The 21,077-nt window shown below is 38.9% G+C and overlaps 1 protein-coding gene across 7 annotated transcripts in view; it reads left to right on the top strand.

The window, feature by feature from the left end:
- The window catches only part of LOC120532980 (probable E3 ubiquitin-protein ligase HERC1), a 188,217-nt gene that overhangs the window by 32,618 nt on the left and 134,522 nt on the right, over window positions 1-21,077 (top strand). For 6 of the 7 annotated variants that reach the window (XM_039759544.1, XM_039759542.1, XM_039759540.1 and 3 more), the window contains 7 exons: window positions 8,033-8,128; window positions 8,943-9,125; window positions 13,263-13,574; window positions 16,263-16,359; window positions 16,557-16,700; window positions 19,078-19,205; window positions 19,390-19,534. In XM_039759544.1, the coding sequence (XP_039615478.1) occupies window positions 8,033-8,128; window positions 8,943-9,125; window positions 13,263-13,574; window positions 16,263-16,359; window positions 16,557-16,700; window positions 19,078-19,205; window positions 19,390-19,534 (1,105 nt within the window). Of the gene's footprint in view, window positions 1-8,032; window positions 8,129-8,942; window positions 9,126-12,310; window positions 12,341-13,262; window positions 13,575-16,262; window positions 16,360-16,556; window positions 16,701-19,077; window positions 19,206-19,389; window positions 19,535-21,077 lie in introns of those variants that run through there. The other variant, XM_039759547.1, reaches the window with a different exon arrangement.

Genomic DNA, 21,077 nt, shown 5'->3' with positions numbered 1-21,077 from the left:
CTAATGCAAAGACTGTGCAGTATAGTCTGGAAGCATGAAACCTATCAGGATGTCTGATTCCGGTTCACTCTTATCATGAATCACACCATTCCAATATTTTTCATCATACATGCACCCAACATAGCCTCCAATTGTGCACTGGTCTAATGTGAGGGACGCATCTGATCCATCAGGAGTGTGATCATGAGAGGGCAGATCGCAGCTGCTGCTTCAGTGGTAGATATTCAGACAACTGACTGTCTTTACCAGACACCTGGACTACTATGAGTTTGCCATCTTCTGTAGGGATGTAACAGTGGTATTTTTGAGTGCCAGGTACTCTTGTGGACATGGAGAATCGCATTCATTGTTCAGCAAAGTGAGATAAGGACATTGTCATTTGATATAATTAAAAAAAAAAGTTTGACATTTTTGATAACGTTCTGACTGAAAACTCAATGATTACTATTATTGACACATGGTACTTTCAGCCTATGTTTAGGATAGAAAATATACATGAAAGACAGGCATAAAAAGTAAGGTTTGTCTTTTGAGAAAGAAGGACAATGTAGAATAAATGAAAAATATTTTAAAAATCATCTGCACTTTCCCACATGCCGTTAGGGAGCTCTGAAAATGAAATCCAAAATGATTTTTTGAATTGGGTCTGCTGTTCAAACCCCTGATGTTGTTACTTTTCCAATTACTGCTTTTTCATAATGTTTATATAGTGATCTGAATAAGGAAAAACAAATCAAAAGTCTGTGTTGGTTACAAATATGTGTTTATGGGGCCTAAACATTGGTACGCCAAAAACTCAAATAAAAGTTTGGACAGTTTCAAGGGGCTGCTTTGACCATGCAGGGTCATCTGGACCAAATGTTTTAATTTTGTCACATACTATACCAATTAATGTATCAGAGTGCAAAGTCTGAGCCTGCTCGGTGGTTTAGTTAAGGAGCCATGGACTTGCGAAATTTGATGAAAAAGTGAGGCCAGATAAGAAGAAGAAGAAGGCTGTTTGGTGTTTTAAATAAATCAGCGCATTTGCGTCTTCATGCGTGATGCAGGCATGGGTGTCCCTGTACTTAGCTCACAGGTGTAGGATCGCCCACAACCCTAATTGACACTGGGAGCTGCTAATTGCCACAGTTGTGCAATGTAAGCGCAAGTACAAAAGAGGGAGAATCGAGAAAGAAAAAGATAAAGAAAAGACAGAGGTTAAAGGGAGAAAGAGAGAAGGCAGGACGTGGAAGGAGCCCAGTGCGAGCAAGCAGGAGGGTGCAGGCCTGAAAGAAAGAAGAATGCACTTTGAGTTTGAGCTACTGTTTGTATGAAAATGTGCTATATAAATAAATGTTGTTGTTGCTGTAGCTGGGAAGAAGAGCCACTTGAGTGGAGCAAGAGGCTGACACCCTGGGGCTAAAGAAGTGATTGCTCTGGCTGAGCAATGAGAGCAATGTGATTTAAAAGGAGCGACTCACTGTAGAAGACCGGGAAGGTAGTTGGGGGTCGAGGAGGCTTGGGAGGAGAGCTCCAACGTGAGCGCCATGGCCGTTGGGGTCACAAGCCTAGGTCCGGAGAGGAAGACTTACTGTAGCCATAGGATGTCAGAGAACCGGACCTGCGGAAGATCAGCTGCATTTATCAGTAGGGCGGCGACTCTGCTACAAGGCCCATTTGGGATAAGCAGGGGAACCGCTGCCAGTGAGAAAGAAGGCATTGGGGTTTTTAGTAAAGACAGTTTAACTTCCTTTTAATGTATTTATTTATGGCATAATTTTAACCTCCACATGAACACTTTTTATCGATTATTTATTGAACTTTTTTTTCGAGCGCTGCACCTTGGGACACTTCTTTTGTGAATCTTTTTAATAAAAGCACTTGCACTTTTACACCATCCCCATGCTCCAAGTGTGGTTTGTCCTCCTCTGCCAAGCTCATCTTGGTTACAGTACTAATGGTGTCAAGTTCAAGAGGCTCCCATAAGAGAAGAGACAGCAAGGAGCCGACCCGCACCGTCACGTAACACCCCTCAGTAAAATGACTTTATCTTGGAAAGTATTGATCTTACCTCAAAAAAATTTACTGGGTGTCTGCTGACTAACATGTGTACACCTGGTAATATTTCCAGAATTTTTTGAGTCTGAAGTGCATGGGCCATTGGTTGATTTGACATGGAATGACCCAAAAGCTGCATACATTAGTTGCAGTACTGATGACTAATGTCAATCAGTGAAATTCTACAAAGTGCTTTTCGCAGTAAATATGCTGTGTTTGTGGGTGACCTTGTTTGCTAAATATTACCCTGAAAATTCATCTTGAACTTGCTTAGGTGAATGTTTTTTTTCCCAGTACCCTGTGATGCTTTGCGAAGCCAATGTGATATGACATCACAGAGGTTTAACAGCCATATGCAAAACTTTCATGCATACTTACTGTACTGTTTACACCTGCATACATTGCAAAAAATATGTATAATGTAAATGTATGTATAATTAGCAATATGTGGCCATTACCAGTCAGAACAAGTCTTAAAGGAGCCCTCCTCTTCCATGCCTTAATCAGAATGAGACACTGTGAAATAATAATCTATATATATAATTCACTAAGGCAAGACGACCATGGAAAGCACGCCGGAAGGGGCGTGGATTCACTAAGCCGCCGACAAGTGAGACACCTATGGCGCACGCAGGAAGGAGCCATGCCCACCAACTCCAAGAGCATTGGATACGATGACAACTCGCAGAGCCACGCCCACCAACTCAGACGCGACGACACAGAAAAAATGGCGTCATTTATATTCGTCTGTCGTAGAGGCAACATGCAGCTCTGACCCACGCTGACTGTTCATAGAGGCATGTTTCTCGCGGAGGTGAATCGCCATATGCAGCGTGTAAAACGGTTTGCGAGGGGTATCCCATGGGATCCTTAAAACATTCCTTTACAACTGAGATTAGAACACAATGAAGTAAGCAGTCTTTAAAAAACGAGTTTTCGGTTATGATGCACGACTGCGTGACCATAGCAAACTGTTTTACACGCTACATACAGCAATTCGTATCCGTGACAAACATGCGTCTTCTTAGATGCCCCTGCACTTTCTACACACCCCCCTCCCACCGTGGTCGGGTGTCTTGGTGGATTATATATAGAAAGGCAGCCAAAACCGCACAGAGCAATGAAAAGTCTACGTGAGTCACAGGTATATCTGAACTGTACAAAGACGACAACAACTCGAGTGACGAGTTGGAGGTGGGCACATGAGCAGGCAATGTATACTGAACGAGAAACCAGCAGACTAGCAAGATGGAGGGAGCGGAGTGGATGTCCTTCTCCTCTCCTCCCGTTCCACCCTGAGCGCCGCACGGACGATTGTGTGTTGGTTCGTTCCGTGCATTGGTTAAAACCCAATGAAGGAAGCAGTCTTTAAAAACCAATAAGCCCTGTGCCTCTGTTTCATTACCGTCTCACCTGCTTCACCAATGCAGGCCCCACAACAGGCGATCCGGCGGCGTCATTCCCATGACCCCGGCAGCCAACCGGGTAACCAAAGTCTTTGGGTTCAGGGGGGAGTATGGTTACAAAGCTGAAACTTAAAGGAATTGACGGAAGGGCACCACCAGGTTTGGAGCCTTTCGCTTCATTTGACTCAACACAGGAACCCTCACCCAGCCCGGACACGGACAGGATTGACAGATTGATAGCTCTTTCTCGATTCCGTGGGTGGTGGTGCATGGCAGTTCTTAGTTGGTGGAGCGATTTGGCTGGTTATTTCCGAAAACGAACGAGACTCCCGCCTGCTAAATAGTTACACTACTCAACAGTGGTCGGAGTCCAAATTCTTAGAGGGACAAGTGGCTTTCAGCCACGTGAGATTGAGTATTAACAGGTCTGTGATGCACTTGTATGTCCGATACTGCACGCGCGCTGCACTGAATGGATCAACGTGTGTCCACCCGGCGTGGGTAAGCCGTTGAACCCCATTCGTGATGGAGACCGTGGCTTCCAATTGTTCCCCACGAACGAGAAATTCCCAGTACGTGCGGGTCATACGCTTGCACTGATTACGTCCCTGCCCTTTGTAAAGCCCCCCATGGTGGGGTGACTTGGTGGATTATATATAAAAAAAAAAGCAGCCGAACCGCAAAGAACAATGAAAAATCAATGTGGAAACCGACTGAGGCGGTGTTTGGAAAATTAACAGTCAACGTGACTCACAGGTGCATGTGGACTGTACACAGACGAAAGCGACTCCGGTAGGGAGTTGGGGCGGGCACATAAGTGGGCAGTGCGTACTGAACGAGCGACGTTCAACCCTGTCCTTCGCTTTGGAAGGAGAAATCGCGACGGCGCTCCTCCGGTTTTCAGTCACGGACAATTGTATGTTGGTTCGTAGCGTGCATTGTTGCAATGTTACTTTTCTTGGTGGTTTATTAAATTATGGATTTTTCAAATGTTTATTTTTTCCTCTGTGCTTAAAAATCATTTAAAAAGCGGCCTGATTTTGTGGCGTATGCTACGCCGCGGGTTGGCTAGTAACAAAATATTTATTACTATTTACAAGGCGTCTCTTGCTTTTCAATGGAAGCAAAAAGTAGAAAGTATATGCAAAGAGAGATCAGTACAAAAAACACTACAGCTGTGCTGGAGCCCAGACTTCATACAACAGAACAAGCCAATCCCATACCACCCCTCCATGTCATGGCCAATGTTTACTCCAAGAATGGAACTATGTGAGTGCAATGATAATTATCTATAAATACTGTATATAGTATTTACTTATTGCTGGTTTGTGGCCATTTGATGTACTTTGTTTGTGGTTATCCTTCCTTCTTTGTCTTTTTTGTTGTTTGAGGCAAGGTGGTGCAGTGATTAGCACTGCTGCCTCACTGTTCAGATAAAATTGTTGGCCAAAATAAACTATCCAGAATAGTTGCCAGACCATTGCACTATTATAATCCACTCAAAACTAGTTCAGTTCTTCCCTCCCCATTGACCTCAATGCATTTTGCAGAATTCATTAAAGTTCCTGAATGGTTTCATGATTTTGTCAAACTCTGCTGTGTTTGCACATCACTAAACATTACTTATTATTATACTAGATACTGTAGGTCTGATCCAAAGTACTTGGACTTGGAACTGTTGTATTTGCTGTTTAGGCTGGAATGCTATTGTGAAATAAGTGCTGTATCAGATGATTAAATTAAATAAGCCTATCTTGCCTTTTTCTTTTGCTTGCCTCAATTCCTTGTTTTAATGTTTATGGTGGTTAAATTGCAGTGTGGGTGTAATATAGTTAAAACACATACCGTATAGGAAAAGCCAGCAGATTTATAATTTATGCTTGCACTTATAGAGACACATATACTACCTATGTGATGCCCTTGCATTTTAGTCATTTGCTAAGAGTGCTTTGGTGCCTATGGATAGCATTCTTGAGTTTTCACCTAAACCAAATAATGACCAGAAATGGACAATAAGCATAGCTTTATTGCACAATTACACAAAGGGAGAGAATGATAAGCAACAAATAACAGAACACAATTCAGGAAATAAAAAACATTTGTTTATGAAATAGTTATATATAAAGCTATAAAAAAGATAAAAAAAACTTTCTTTACATCTATACTTTGTTTTTGTTAACTAAATCCAGGCCTTTTTACCAGTGGCCTTAAACTTGACTGTTAGAGGAACTATTAAGCTCCCTGTTACACTTAAGGCAAAATTTTTTCACACCTTATATACACAGTAGACATTTTGCAAATGCCACTTTGCAGAATTTTGTTTAACCTGGGCTTGTTTACTGTATGTAGTAACATAACTAGTAAAACAATGTTTGTTTAAACTGAATGACACAGAGAAAGGAGACAGCAGAGACATCATTAATATAGTAAGTACTAAAGACTCATTTTAAGAAAAGAGAATGCAAGGGATGTATAACATAGAAAAAGTAATTGAGTTCAGTTATCTTGTTGTGCCCTAATTAGAATTGTGCAGTGTAGACTGTCATAGCCTCTGCTCATTGTAAAAAGAAAACAAAATCCATTTTAATTTTGAAAAGGTTTCGTAATAACCTTCTCTTTCCGGTCAGATTATAATCTATGAAAGCACTATCTAATATTTTGATTGATTGATAGAGTGGGAAATTGTATTTATACAGGCACAATCTTCTTGAGGCTTTTGACAGCAAAAATTAGTCTGTCTACACTCTCTATCACACTCTCTTAAACCCTACACCTTCTTCTTGTACAGTATGTCTGTTTTTGGTATCTTCCATTACTCTGACTTGAGGTGACTTTAAACTTTTGAAGGGGTTAATTTATAGCCAAGCACTGGAATCACTTAAAGTTTTACCAAAGTGAAAAAAAATTGGCTGTATGGCCCCGAGAATATATAGGGCCCTGATGCCCTATAGTGACCCTGCATCCCTGAAATCTAAATAGGCAACATGGCCCTAATTCTACACATCAGGGATCTTTTGCTGCACCCTGGCAAATGGACAAGAGAGTATTAGTCTCTTGCCTGTCCTTGTTAATGTCCTCTATGTGCTGCCATTTGTCAGCTAGGAGGTCAGATTTCTCAGTTGTAACTTTCTGTATTACATGTATATGTTTGCTTGCATCACATTTGGAGCACAATGCCATGAGAAGATCTGTTGATCTACTTATGAACTCCACCTTCCCACAGTGATATTCTGAGTTGCTCTCCTACTGCTATTGTTGGTTTTTATTATTTTTTTAGCTTTTGTAGGTGTAATTAGTCCATTGCTACCCCAGCAACCTGTGTTAGGAATGCTGGCTCTGGGGTAACTCTGTATTAAACTCACTAAACTTTAACCTCATTTAAATGAAATGTATGCCTATAACATTTGTTCAGTTAGTGTCCCTAGATTGCAAGCTACATGCTTTGTTCTTCTCTCCCTTCACCATATAATGCCTTGTTTCTTGCCTTACACCCAGTGCTGCTCTGATAATTACTTGCTCCCCTGTGACTATAATCTGTGTGGATTGAATTTACCCCTCAACATAGGCAGAATTATATGTATACCTATGACTTTTGTTCACTTTTTGGCACTTAACTACACAGGCACATTCTTAATCTATCCCTAGCCCTCATAGACAATATCTTTTGCGTAATAACACAATATATATATATATATATATATATATATATATATATATATATATATATATATATATATATATATATATATATGAGTGTCAGGAATAAGCTTCTGTAAGAACCTGTGGTTTAAAAAAAAAGTCAAGAGGGTAATATTTTTTCAATCAAATGTTATTTTTCATCAAATTCTCAATGCTGAAACTCAATTCTGTCCATTGTAAATTTGTTTTTTATAAAATTATATCTGTTCTGCAAAAGTAGGTTTGAAGTTAAAGTAGCATAAAAAAGTAGCATAGTTATGATCTGGAAGCTGAGACACAGTGGCCTAGTTTATAGTTTTAGGAGAAACTGAAAATTGTAAATCTAATTTAGAAGGTAATTTTGAAAGCCTACCCAAGCACATATGTTTAACAAGAATAGGTAGAAACCCAACCTTAATTTACAATGCTTTTTAAACCGACTAAATCTTCAAATACAACATAATGTTTCAATAATCCATGTTAAGTAGTTTTTATTGTACCTATTATTTTGTTATTATTAGAGGACTAATCCACTGTAACTGAGCTCCTCTACAACTACAATATCATTTATTTCTGTAGAACATTTTCATACAAAAGATTTAGCTTCAAGAGTTTTACAAGATGTCAAAGAAAAAGTTACAAGAAAGGAAAATAAAAGTAGAAATAAATAAAACATTAGAACAGTCTAGATGAGAACAGGACATTCAGCCCAGCAAAGCTTGCCGGTCCTATCCACTTAATTTTTCTAAAATAACGTCATGTTTATACCAATACCAAAAAAAATAGATAAGAATAAATCAATACACGCTTAAATAATACAGATATACAAATATTAGAACAAGAACTACTAACAAAGTCTATTTTGTATGGTCAAAACCACATTTTTCTTTTTCTTCTCTCCCTTACAGGGCTTCCATGGAGAATACACTTGTGATCTGGAAGTTAAGAAATCTGCCAACGGATTGTGCTCGCTTCCTAATGCAGCTCTTTGTCTTTTTGAGGAGGTTTGCCATAATTCATTTTGCTATACCATATATTACTGTTCTTTTTACTTTATTTAAAGATGCTTGAAGGGTAATTTTAAATATATAATCATTTTTCATCAGTAATATCTAATACATAATATTAAAGTGCATTACATTTTTAATCTTACTTATGTTTTAATTGAACTTAATTTCAAAGTACAATATATTTTTCATTTGCTTTTTTAGTGACACATTTGGAGCATAGGAAAGTTTAGCTTGCTGCTTACAGTCAAAGCGAGTTTAGTTTTTATGATTGAACTTTTTTTTTTTAACTTTTATGATTGAATTCTTTCAGGAGTACGCCGTTGTCTGAATATTGTTTAGTAGTTTCATTGAGGATACCTTATCGTTATATGTACAGTACAACTCAATTCTTACAGGAATATATTTATACAGTTTTTAACCATGAAGTCAGATTAAGTGGTTTACCTACATTTATAACGTAATAAACATAGCAAAACTCTGACACCAACAATGTTTTATCTCAAATAATTCCTTGCTAGTAATATTTAGATTTCTTTTTACCTTTTACTTTTAATATAAAAGGTACATTTTAGCAGCTACAAATTTGAGTGGTGAATTTTGTCTCCTGGTTATGTCTTTCTTGTGTAGTCAGTTGTTTTATCACTAGAAAATAAATTAATTTAAGCTACAATAGAATAAAGTGTATACATATATGCCAAAAATAAGATAATACATAATTTTTTTAAATGTTATTATGAATATTTTTGATTATTTTGTTATTATTAATGTTAAACATTAAATTTGTAATATGTATTTCAATGTTTTTTAGATATGTTCAATGGCTACAAGTTGCTTATGTTCATGTAATAATGGCTGTAACACTCAAGAAAAAGAAAGCAAAGCAGTTGCTGTCTATGTCTGGGGTAGTAACAGCAGTCACCAGCTAGCAGAAGGCACTCTGGAGAAGATCTTGCAACCCAAACTGGCTCAAGGGTTCAGTAACCCTGAAATGGTATACATATTTATGAATCTTAAAATAATGCATGGTTTAATTCTTTTGCTTAATCACAGTTTTACATTTTTTTTGTGTGTGTATGCATGCAGAAAAGGGAAACAGTGCCCTGGCCTGAAGCCAGGCTTTGAGGAATGGGGGGTGTGGCTTGTTGTTAAGCACCTGATGGGTGAGCTTTTGCCCCTGGGACCTGGCTTGGCACAGCCCAAAAGCACTACATGGGTCCATAGTATCGTGGGCCCACCATCTGCAGGAGGAATCATAAGGGTATGCTGCATTGTGGCTTGGGTGCTTGTCAAAGGCAGTTGCCTTGGCAGACTGATCCCCAGTTACCGAAGGTGACTCTAGGGATATGGAAGTGGGGATAGATAGATGCCCAAGGGCGGAAGTGGGACTATTTGTAGCTCCTTGGCTCAGTGAATGTACATTGTATTTTACCCCAGTGGATGAGAGGGTCACCTACCTTTAACTTTGAGTTGGCAGGAGGGCTCTGACCATTGTCTGTGTTTATGTGCTATGAATTAGATCAGAGCATTCATCCTTCTTGGAGATCTTGGGAGGAGTGCTGAAAGGTACTCCCACTGGGAACTTAATTGTTCTGCTGAGGGACTTTAAAGCTTCCTATGGGGAATGACAGTGAAACTTGGAGGGGTTTAATTGGGAGAAACAACTTACCTGATCTGAACCAGAGCAGTGCTTTGTGCTTTAGACTTGTGTGTCAATTCAAATTTTGTCCATAACAAACACCATGTTTGAGCATAAGGGTGTTCATAAGTGCAATTGGTGCACTCAGCTTATCACTACCTGGTTGTGAGTTGATTCAGATGGCAGGGGACAATGCTTAGACAGACCTGGCAAGCTCAACGGTTAGTAGTGAGGGTGTGCTTGGAATGTTTCACAGATGCACCTGTTATGAAGATCTTCAGCTAACTCCTCTGGACAATTTTCTCTTGCATTCCAAGGGAGGCGGGAGACATTAAGCCTGAATGTTTTTTGACTCCATTGCTGAGGTGACTATACAGAGCTGCACACATAAGGTCATTGGTAACTGTCATTGCGATATTCCCTGAATGCAGTAGTAGCGACCCAGTCATTCACTGGTGTAAACTCCAGTGTACATTCACTGAGCCAAGGGGCTGTAAATAGTAGCTTTTTTCCTTCAAAAGGATCACGGAGGGTTCATGAGAGTATGACCAACCAGTCTACAAATGTTCTGTGTACATGTTTTGTGGGCCATACATATTGTATCCCTCAGACTGTCAGTGTGGGCTATCAGGCCAGCTGTTGCGGGCTATTCTGTCCTTTTACAACCAAAGAAAAAGCTTGGTTTGCATTGCTGGCAGTAAGTCAGACTCATTCCCAGTGGGTGTGGCACTATACTACAGCTACATTTTGTCACTGATTCTGCTCATAATAAAGGAGTACAGGGAATGCAGTTCAGGTGGCCTCGGGATCGCATCTCATATTTATGCAGATAATTTGGTCCTGTTAGCTTCATTAGGTTGCAACATTAGAAATGCACTGGGATGGTTTGCAGCAGAGTGTGAAGCTGCCTGGATGAGGATCAGCAACTCAAAGTCTATACTCATGCTTTTCATCTGGAACAGGGTGATTTGTCCACTCCAGGTTGGGGATGAGGTGCTGCCTCAAGCAGAAGAGTTTAGGTATCTTGGGATCTTGTTTATGATTTATGAATAAAGAGAGTAGGAGAATGACAGGTGGATTGGAGCAGCATCTGCAGTAATAGCGACTTTATATCGGTTAGTCGTGAGACAAAGGGAGCTGAACCAAAATGCCAAGCTCTTGATTTACCAGTTTATTTACATTCCTACCCAGACCTATGTTCATGAATGTTGGGTAGTGACCAAAAGAACTAGATTGTATATGCAAGCTGCAGAGAGATAGGTTGAGAAGCATAGACATTTGAGGGGAGCTCAAAGTATGGCCGCTGCTCCTCTGTATTGAAAGAAGCTAGTTGAGGTGGTTAGGGCATCTGATAAGGATGCCTCCTTGATGTTCTCTAGGAGGTGTTTTGCGCATATTCAACTGAGAAGAGATTTCAGGGAAGACCAAAGGAAACACTGGAGAGATTGTATCTCTCGGTTGGCCTAGAAACTCCTCTGTATTCCCGTGGAGGAGTTGGAGGAGGCAGCAGGGAAAAGCGATGTTTGGACATCATTACTTAGACTGCTGGCCCTGCAACCTGAATCTGTATAAGTGGCAGAAAATGGGTGGATGGTGTATGCATATACATCTTGGATGTTTAAAAATATTTTGAAATTCCTATCTCCTAATTATATTTTTCTTTTTAATCAGTCATGTTTATGTTGTTTATTGCATGTTCATAGCAAGGATGATCACAAACAATTTACAGAACAGATAAAATAATTACTTATAACATTTCCATGTGTTAACTCTATCTGGCATCCAAAACAAAGGACAAAATCCAAACTTAAGTGCTTTTCATTAAACAAGATACAGAAATTGACTCCCTTTGTTTTAAATGGATCTTCCTACAGAGATACTACTTGTAGAAAGATATTCTCCAAAACATTGTGAGACGTCCTGTTATATATCATATCCTTTAATCAGTTATGCAATTAATTAGTTAGCTGTCTGGAAAGTATGCTGAAAAGCCTTTTTTCTTCATTTGTTATTTCTGACTATCTGTTGATATGAATCTTGCTCTGAATAAGGTACTTTTGTGTTATGTTGGTCCTTGAATTCTGTATCCACAATGTTAGCATTCATTGACTGTAAATACTAGTAATAGTGTTGTTCTTTTTTTCTTTGTGTTTTCCAGTCTAGCTCTGAAGTATGATTTTCCTCTCCATTTTTGTATTAAATATCTAAGGCACTGTACTTTGGCCTTGAAAATGTGGTTAAATGTATTTGCTATAACAAAAGCAATAGCTTGCTTTTGTTAAACTGTTTTCTGTGTCTTCTAGCCTCGGTGCTCATATCATAACATTCATAACCGCAGGCCTTATAGCATTAAAATGAATATCATTAAACAATTGTTAAAGACCTAGTTTTAGTAAACATTTAGTGTAGTGGCCCTTAACTAAATCCTCCAGCTCAAATGAGGTGGGCAGCCTGGTTACCACTGTTTTCCCATTTCAAGTAAGACTATGAAAAATGTTCTACTTGTATATCTATAATGTGTAACATAAGCAATGGACAATTACAGACTTACCCACATGGAAGATATAGAGGTAATTACATAGGTGTTCATTAGTTATTTTCTTTTTTCTGCCTTTAATAATATTTTTAGTTTCTGCTTTTTTAGCACTGATTTACACTGTACAACATGCTATTCTTATAGCAGTCTGTAATGTTACAATAATTTTAATAAAGGTGACTTCATTTACATGGGGCAGGAACCAGGCAAAGTATGAACATTTATGGATGGTTCCAGGAATCTTCAGAAAATGAAAATTAAACAACTTGTGGTTCACTAGTCAGGACACATTTTACTTATACAGATCTAGTATATAGCAGTCGGATATTCTAATAGGTGTATCTATGGGATGTGGAAGAAAATCAGAAATCCAAATATACATGGAGAGACTTTCTGAGCTGCAACAGAAATTGTGTAGGCCAGCATACAAATCTATGACTCTCAAGTTGTAAAGAAGCAGCAACTCTTTATTTTGTATAGTATCTGTCACATCAAAACCCCTTTGTGAATAGCCTTCTATGCAGTTTTGACCTTAGTTTTAATGCTAACTTACTGTTACAAGTTTTGGCTTTTTTGCCATTGAGCCTTTTAAAATTTCTTATTATTTTATTTGGCTTTAGTCAAAAATTTACATAAATTGTTTTGGTTGGTCTCTCTGTAGAGAAAATGTTGCAATGGAGAAAATGTGAATTGATGTACTGAAGATTCTTCTCTGTTTGTTACCAGTATTGGATCCAAGCGTGACATCTGGATAATATAAAGCTGATGATTTAGCATTAATTAGCAATAATTACATGTTAACTAGATTAAACTACCATTTACAAAAAGTCAGATATTTATCCAATTAAAGTCTTACCACAGTGGAAATCATTTTGATTATGAGTTGATATATCATTGAAACAACCAAATCTGTTTTTTGTACCTATAAAGCAGTTGCATTATACTTTTTATTCTAGATTGAAGCAGGACAGTACTGCACATTTTCAGTGTCTGCAGATGGCTCGGTCCAGGCTTGTGGAAAAGGAAGCTACGGAAGACTAGGACTGGGGGATTCTAATAATCAATCCATTCCTAAGAAGCTGGTACTGGATCCACCACGAAATATTAAAAAGGTTTCATCTTCAAAAGGCTCTGATGGACATACACTGGCAGTCACTAGTGAGGGAGAGGTGTTCAGCTGGGGAGATGGTGATTATGGCAAACTTGGCCACGGAAACAGTGCAACACAGAAGTACCCCAAGCTAATTCAAGGGCCACTACTTGGAAAGGTAATTTGGTACATGCTCAAGTGCAATTCAAAATTATAAAAACTTTCACTTTCCCCATAAAACCAGTTAAACTTAGTACTGAATTTATGAAACAGAATGACAATGTTTTTTTTTCTTTTTGTTTAATTATGTATTATATAACATTAAAACAGTTTTAACAAATACAGAGCATTCAACCTAATCAAGCTTGTCAATCATATTCTCCTAAATTCTCCAAAATAACACCAAGTCATATTGGTATGTCCCCAAAGTACTACTATCTTTCACACTGGTTTGTACTGTATATGTGCTCATTGACCTCCTTAACTACCCTAGGATATGTGTCATCTAGTCCTGGCTGTTTGTCTGATTTCAACATTTTTTACTTAAAACAGGTATTCTACCCCTCTTCAAATTCCAAACCATGAATTACCTACTTTCCGGTAATAGCCTCTGTAATTACAGGGAGGTTAGAGACTTCTTTACACATGCAATTCCTATACAATTATTAATTTATTATGTAAATACCCTTGAATTGATGTTGAAAATCTACTCTAAGAGCTGATTTTATTTTTCAATTCCAACTTGCCTGGATAGAGAGCCATACTAATACAGTTGTGTCACCATCAAATAGCTATGGACTATACTGTATTTTTTATAAATGTTAATGTCTATTCCTTTATGTGACGTTATAAGTCCAGCATGTCCTAAACTCTGTTGTACCTCCACTCCACACCTATTTTAAACAATCTTTGACTGATCTACTCATATGCCTCCCCAATACACTAGTGTGCCTCGGGTTCAAAAGCAACCCCCTCACAGTGGTACACTTCCTAGTTACATGTGGTCCAATGTGCCAAAAATGTTTATCTCTCCACACTAAACCAAGGTTTTCACCATGCATTAAACAGTTTAATCATCTCAGTCTGACTTGGACTGGTGCATGACCACATGCAAAATTCAAGAAAAGACCACCTTATCATTTTTCCTTTTAGTCTTAGAACATAACTCCTTAAATTTGGTTTGCATAAGTTCCAGCCTGCCTTTACCTATGTCAGTTTTTTAATGTGGACAGTGGCACCTGGATCCATACCCAACACTCTTTTTTAACGTCTGAAAGAAAATATAACTTTGGCAGGATGGAGGTGGTTGAAGATTTGGTAAATACAAAAGGGAATCACAACTTGTGATAAATCAGAGTTCTAGCAGTGGAAAAAAAGTTATATATTTACTGAGTTTTTCTTTGCCTAAGCAATCAGTAATATTTTTTGATAGTAATAATTGACAGTTATGGTTGAGTGTTGTCATTCACCATATATGCCAGCTAGTTTTCTCACCCTAGATATCTAATTGTCCTGAATAAAGCCCAGTTTCTAGTGTACCAGTTGTTCCTGATGTCAAAACATTGTTTATATTTTGAATAATTAAATGAAAATGTAACCATTTCACTTATAGAGCAAGTGTGAATGCCTGCAGTCACTGCACTGATTTGGTAGTGCTGCTGCCTCGCAGTAAGGCAACCTGGGTTCACTTCCCGGGTCCTCACTGCATGGAGTTTGCATGTTCTCCCTGTGTCTGCGTGTGTTTCCTCCGGGTGGTCTGGTTTCCTCCCACAGTCCAAAGGAATGCAAGTTAGGTGCATTGGTGATCCTAAATTGTCCCTAGTGTGTGCTTGGTGTGTGTGTGTGTGTGTGTGTGTGTGTGCCCTGCCCGGGGATTTGTTCCTGCCTTGCGCCCTATGTTGGCTGGGATTGGCTCCAGCCAATGTGTTAGGATGTAGCGGGTTGGATAATGACTGACTGACTGACTGATTTGTACAGGTTGCATTTCCTAAGATAGTAAAAACAAAACATTCAGTGTTTTAAGTTTTTTTTGATAGAGAAGTTATGTTTTCATCCCATTTCAGAGTGTAAGTGGTAGTGTTCAGAAATTTAAATTACTCCACATTTAAGTCACCCAGGGACCTATTGGGGATCTATATCCAGCCATGCCCAATGGGATGTCTCCTGAAATGCACATCCATTTTGACCATTTTCATCTAATTAAGATCCACATTGAAAAGGGCACATCAAATCAACACCTGATTTTTTTTAAAGAATTTTCAATTATCAAATAGACTAACATGGTTTATTTTAGCAGTTGTAAAAACTAGCAGTGTTAGACAAAACAAACAGAGTTGGGGAGTCATCTTGGCAAAACCCCATCTAAAGATGGAAGAAGAAAAAGGGTAGAAAAGTAGATACTGCAAGGTGCCAAATTTTTTACCATTGCCAATTAAACAAATACATCACAAAAGAGCACTTGTGGTCAGGAGCTCTGTCTCTGTCAGATACGGGTCCAAAATGACTGCTCTCTTTTGGTTGTCCTCTCACTTTTTTAATGTCCCAGAAGGGATGGGGCTTCTTGGGCTTGTGTGGAATTGGTGTCAGTCACCTTCCGGTCGTCATTCCTTTGAAGTGCTCAAGAGAAGGAAGATTGAATTAACTGGAGTGCTCCCCTCTCTAATCAGGTGGTTTTGTGACCATGAAGATGTCCCCTATTCACATGTTCTTGATACAGTGTACCCTTAATGATTACTGAAAACTAGGAACTATATTTTAGTCATTGGCAGCAGTTGTGAGAAGGGACTTAATAAGTGTAAAAATGTTATATTTGATTTGTCAAAGAAACTTATGAACCAAATAGAAAAAAAATGTTTTTTTTCTGCAGATTGTGGTGTGTGTGTCTGCTGGTTACAGACATAGTGCTGCAGTAACTAATGATGGAGAGTTGTATACCTGGGGAGAAGGTGATTTTGGCAGACTTGGTGAGCAGCATCTTTTTTTCTTACTCTCTTCTGCCGCTGTAATAATTTTAGTCATTTTGAATTATGATAATACATTTTAGGAACGTAAGTTACCTCTAAGTTAATAAATGGACTTTAAAATATTCTAAATTACTATTTTGTTAAAAACACTTCTTTTTTATTCAGGAATTTTTCTGTTGTTTATTCCTTCTTCCCAGGGCACAGTGACAGTCACAGCCGCAATGTACCAACACTAGTAAAGGATATTAGTGGAGTTGGTCAAGTGACCTGTGGCAGCTCACATACCATTGCAGTAGCACAAGATGGACGGGCTGTTTGGTCTTTTGGTGGAGGGGATAATGGTAAGCATTTAGTAACTTAATGGTCCAAGTAAACCTATTTTTTATAAACTAAATCCATGTGTAAATTGCATCTTCTTTGTACATATCATGCTATGCAAAATCTGATCTAATCATTAACTGCTATCTGAATGTTACTTTTCTTCTTTTGGCTTCTCCCAGCTCTTTCTCCTGTTTTTTGGTCAGTGCCACCATCTCCAACCCATATAACATAGCTGGTGTCACTACCATTTTGTAGACCTTCCTTTTCACTCTTGCTGGTACCCATCTGTCACAAATCACTCCTGACACTCTTCTCCACCCACTCCACCCTGCCTACACTCTCTTCTTCACCTCTCTTCCACACTCCCCATTACTCTGTACTGTTTATCCCACGTTTTTAAACTCCTTCACCTTCGCCAACTCTAACCCTTGCATCCTCACAATGCAACTCCTTCTGGCCTTCTCTATATGTCTCCATAAACAACCTCAGAGCAAACATTGCATATGTGGTGCTCTTTTCCAGCATGAAACCGTACTGCTGCTTACTAACCATCACCTCCCTTCTTAACCTAGCTTCCACTACTCTTCCCCATAACTTAATGCTGTGGCTCATCATTTTTATCCCTCTGTAGTAACTACAGCTCTGCACGTTCCCTTTATTCTTAAAAATCGGTACCAGTACACTTCTTTTCCACTTGTCAGGCATCCTCTCACTTTCCAAGATTGCATGAAACAATTTAATTAAATACTCCACTGTCATCTTTCCTGAACACCTCCATGCTTCCATGGGTATGTCATCTGGAACAGCAGCCTTTCCATTCTTCATCCTTTTCATAGCTGTCCTTACTTCCTCCTGGCTAATCTGTTGCACTTCCTGATTCACTATCTCCCCATTATCCAACTTTCCCTCTCTCTCATTCTCTTCATTCATTTGCCTCACAAAGTACTTTCTCCATCTGCTCAACACGCTCTCCTTGCTTGTGAGTACATTTCCATCTTTATCTTTTATCGCCCTAACCTGCTGCACATCTTTTCCAGCTTGGTCCCTCTGTCTAGCCAATCAGTACAGGTCCTTTTCTAACTCCTTAGTATCCAACCTCTCATACAACTCATCATATGCCTTTTCTTTAGCCATCACCACCTTTTTTTCACATAATGCCTTATCTTTTTGTACTCTTGTCTACTTTCTGTATTTCCCTGACTATCCCATTTATTCTTCAGCAAACTCTTCCTTTGTATACTCTGCTGTACTTGCTTATTCCACCACCAGGTTTCCTTTTCCTTCTTCTGCTGTCCAGATGTTACAGCAAGCACCCTTCTAGCTGTCACCCTTACTACTGCTGCTGTAATCGCCAAGCTGGCTGGTTAACTCTTCTCTGCCACCCACTGCCATCTTATTTTATCCCTGAACTCAACCTTACAGCCTTTTCTTTTTCAACTTCCATCATTTGATCCTGGGCTCTGTTCTCACTCTCCTCCTGTTCTTGATATCCAATGTCATCCTACAGGCTAACATCCTATGCTGGCTAACTACTCTTTTGCCTGCCATCACTTTTCAGTCTCCAATCTCCTTCAGACTGACCCTCCTGCAGAGAATATAATCTACCTGTGTGCTTCTTTCTCCACTGTTGTACATCACCTGTGTTTCTCCCTCTTAAAATATGTATTCACCACAACAATGTCCATCCTTTTTGCAAAATCCACTACCATCTGACCTTCTGCATCCCTCTCCTTGACACCATACCTACCAATCGCCTCCTCCTCTCCTCTGTTCCCTTTACCAACGTGTCCATTGAAATCTGCTCCAGTCACCACCTTCTCTCTCTTGGGTACACTCTTCACCACTTCATCCAGCTCATTCCAGAAATCTTCTTTCACATCCATTGCACCCTTAAGTTGCAGGACATATGCACTAACAGCATTTATCATCACACATTAAATTTCCAGCTTCATAACCATCACTCTGTCTGACATTCCTTTAACCTACAATACATTCTTGACATACTTTACCTTCAGGATAACTACCCTACCCCATTTCTCCTCCCATCCATACCATGAAATAACAATTTGAACCCGCCTCCAATACCTGGCCTTTCTCCCCTTCCATCTGGTCTCTTGCATGCACAATATATCAGCCTTCCTTGTTTCCATCATATCAGCTAACTGTCTCCCCTTTCCAGTCATACTGCCAACATTCAAAGTTCCTACCCTCAATTCCACTCCCTTTACCTTCCTTTCCTCCCTCTGCCTCCGGACACACCTTCCCCCTCTTCTTCTCTTTCTTCAGCCAACTGTAGCCCAATTTTGGCCTGCACCCTGTTGGCTAGCAGTAATGGTGAATCTCAGTGTTACTGAGAAATATAATTCCATCTTATATATTTATTTTAATCATGAATAGGTAAACTTGGCCATGGTGACACTAACAGAGTTTACAGACCCAAATTAATTGAAGCTCTGCACGGTCTCAGTATCAGGAAAGTGTGTGCTGGCAGTCAGTCATCACTTGCTCTTACATCTGCTGGTCAGGTAAGAACTGAGTCAGTTTTTACCAGCATCTAGATAATTATCTGGGGCTCATCTTTAATTTCTCTGTATCATATCCAGTAATCAAGTACTGTATTTGTTAATTTAAAAGATAATTAGATGGAAATGTCTTTTTAGTATTGTCTTTTAAATATTCTTTTATCAAAGCTTTCATGTATTTAAACAGGTCTTTTCGTGGGGATGTGGCTCTTGCCTAGGATGTGGCTCTTCTGAAATGACATCCCTAAAGCCTAAATTAATTGAAGAATTGAGTGTGACAAAAATTATTGATATATCATGTGGTGAAAGCCATTGCTTGGCCTTGTCTCATGGTGAGTAGTCTTATTGTAGTTTAGTTTACTCAACAACATTTATCGATTTAGCATTATTGGATTAGAAAGAAAGAAAAGAAAGAAAAAAGAAAGAAAGAAAGAAAGAAAGACATGCTTACTTAATATGCATTACAAATGACCCCTGAAATTCGCAGGGTTGTGAAAAACAGCAAATTTTGGATGTGGTCAAAAAATGCCAATAAATGCCTATTTTTATAGTTTAAACCCTAAATATGCCTCCAAAACACTTTCATTTCAGACTCATCTTAATACATTACCCTAAAAAAAAAGAATGTAAAGGTAAACCTGTAAACTGTACAGTACTGTACTGCTATGTCTCCTGCAGTGGTAGAATGTAAAATACCGATGTTACCCCTATATTTACTGTAATTTATGCAAGCACATTTTCTTTAGTATTCACTGTCATTTTCTTTGGTATCATTAGGGTATATACATAATAATTAAATTTAATTTAATAAAATAAAAATACAGTAAAATGTATGGGTACTCACCAATAATGAATGATATTGGTTGAAGATGATAATGAATTAGATGTGCAGTATGTTAAAAGTATGTAATGAAGATAATGACTCCACAGCAAAGCAGAGGATTTACAGCTCCTCGGGTGGCTACTGCGGCATAACTTTTTAGTTCCCGGAGCAAATCCAGTAGTTTAGCCTTCTCCTGGAGTCTCTTAAACTTCTTCTGGCGCTTGGGTTCATTGCCAGAGCCTTAGAAGGTGCAGGACGTTTGGGTGGCATCTTAGGGCTTTAAAAAGAACAAAACGAAAAACACAACAACACTCGGTGAAACACTTGAGATAGCTATACACGGTAAACTGTTATGATGCGGGAATGATAGACTGCATCTGACGGAGATGCGTCACAGGGAACCAGCTGAGTATTGTGGCAGTACTTAATCTTTCAAATTTTTTTTAGCAACTTCATCAGTTTTTGACATCATAGAGTATACAATTAATTCTCAAACTGCTATAAAATAAGCAGTTGAAGTATATTGGTTATGAACATCATAGTTCAAAATGCATGTAGATAATGTTACATTTTGTGACTATATTCAATAAAGCTATACGTAGTGCAGTCCCGGGCAAAGTTCAAACAAAAACGGCCAATCTAAAGCTACCCAAACATTGAAGAAGATGAATCATTAGAGATGGTAGTGCAACTAAAGCATGTGGAACAAAAATATTACAGCAAAATGAATGATGACAAATGAACTAATAAACCTGATAATAATTTCTGCACTACATATACAGTACACATATAAGTATTATTTCAGTTATCTTATTTATAAATGTCTATGTGTGGAAGTGTGTGTGTCTGTCCGTCCTGGAAGTGAGAGGTGGAGTCAGGGTAAGGGCCACACCCCTGAGGACACACAAACGAGGCCAGCATGTTGGCAAAACGAAACCTCCAAAGAAAGAGTCACTCGCTTAGCGGCTAATACAGAAGTGAGGCGAGCACATAAGCAGAATGGTATCTCTTTTACTTTTCCTCCAGCCGCTAAAACACAAGCGAGGCAAGCA

Source organism: Polypterus senegalus, chromosome 7 (genome assembly GCF_016835505.1).
Source record: "Polypterus senegalus isolate Bchr_013 chromosome 7, ASM1683550v1, whole genome shotgun sequence".
NCBI classification, from domain to species: domain Eukaryota; kingdom Metazoa; phylum Chordata; class Cladistia; order Polypteriformes; family Polypteridae; genus Polypterus; species Polypterus senegalus.
Note: the sequence above shows the minus strand (reverse complement) of the source record. Positions and strands in the feature narration are given on the sequence as shown.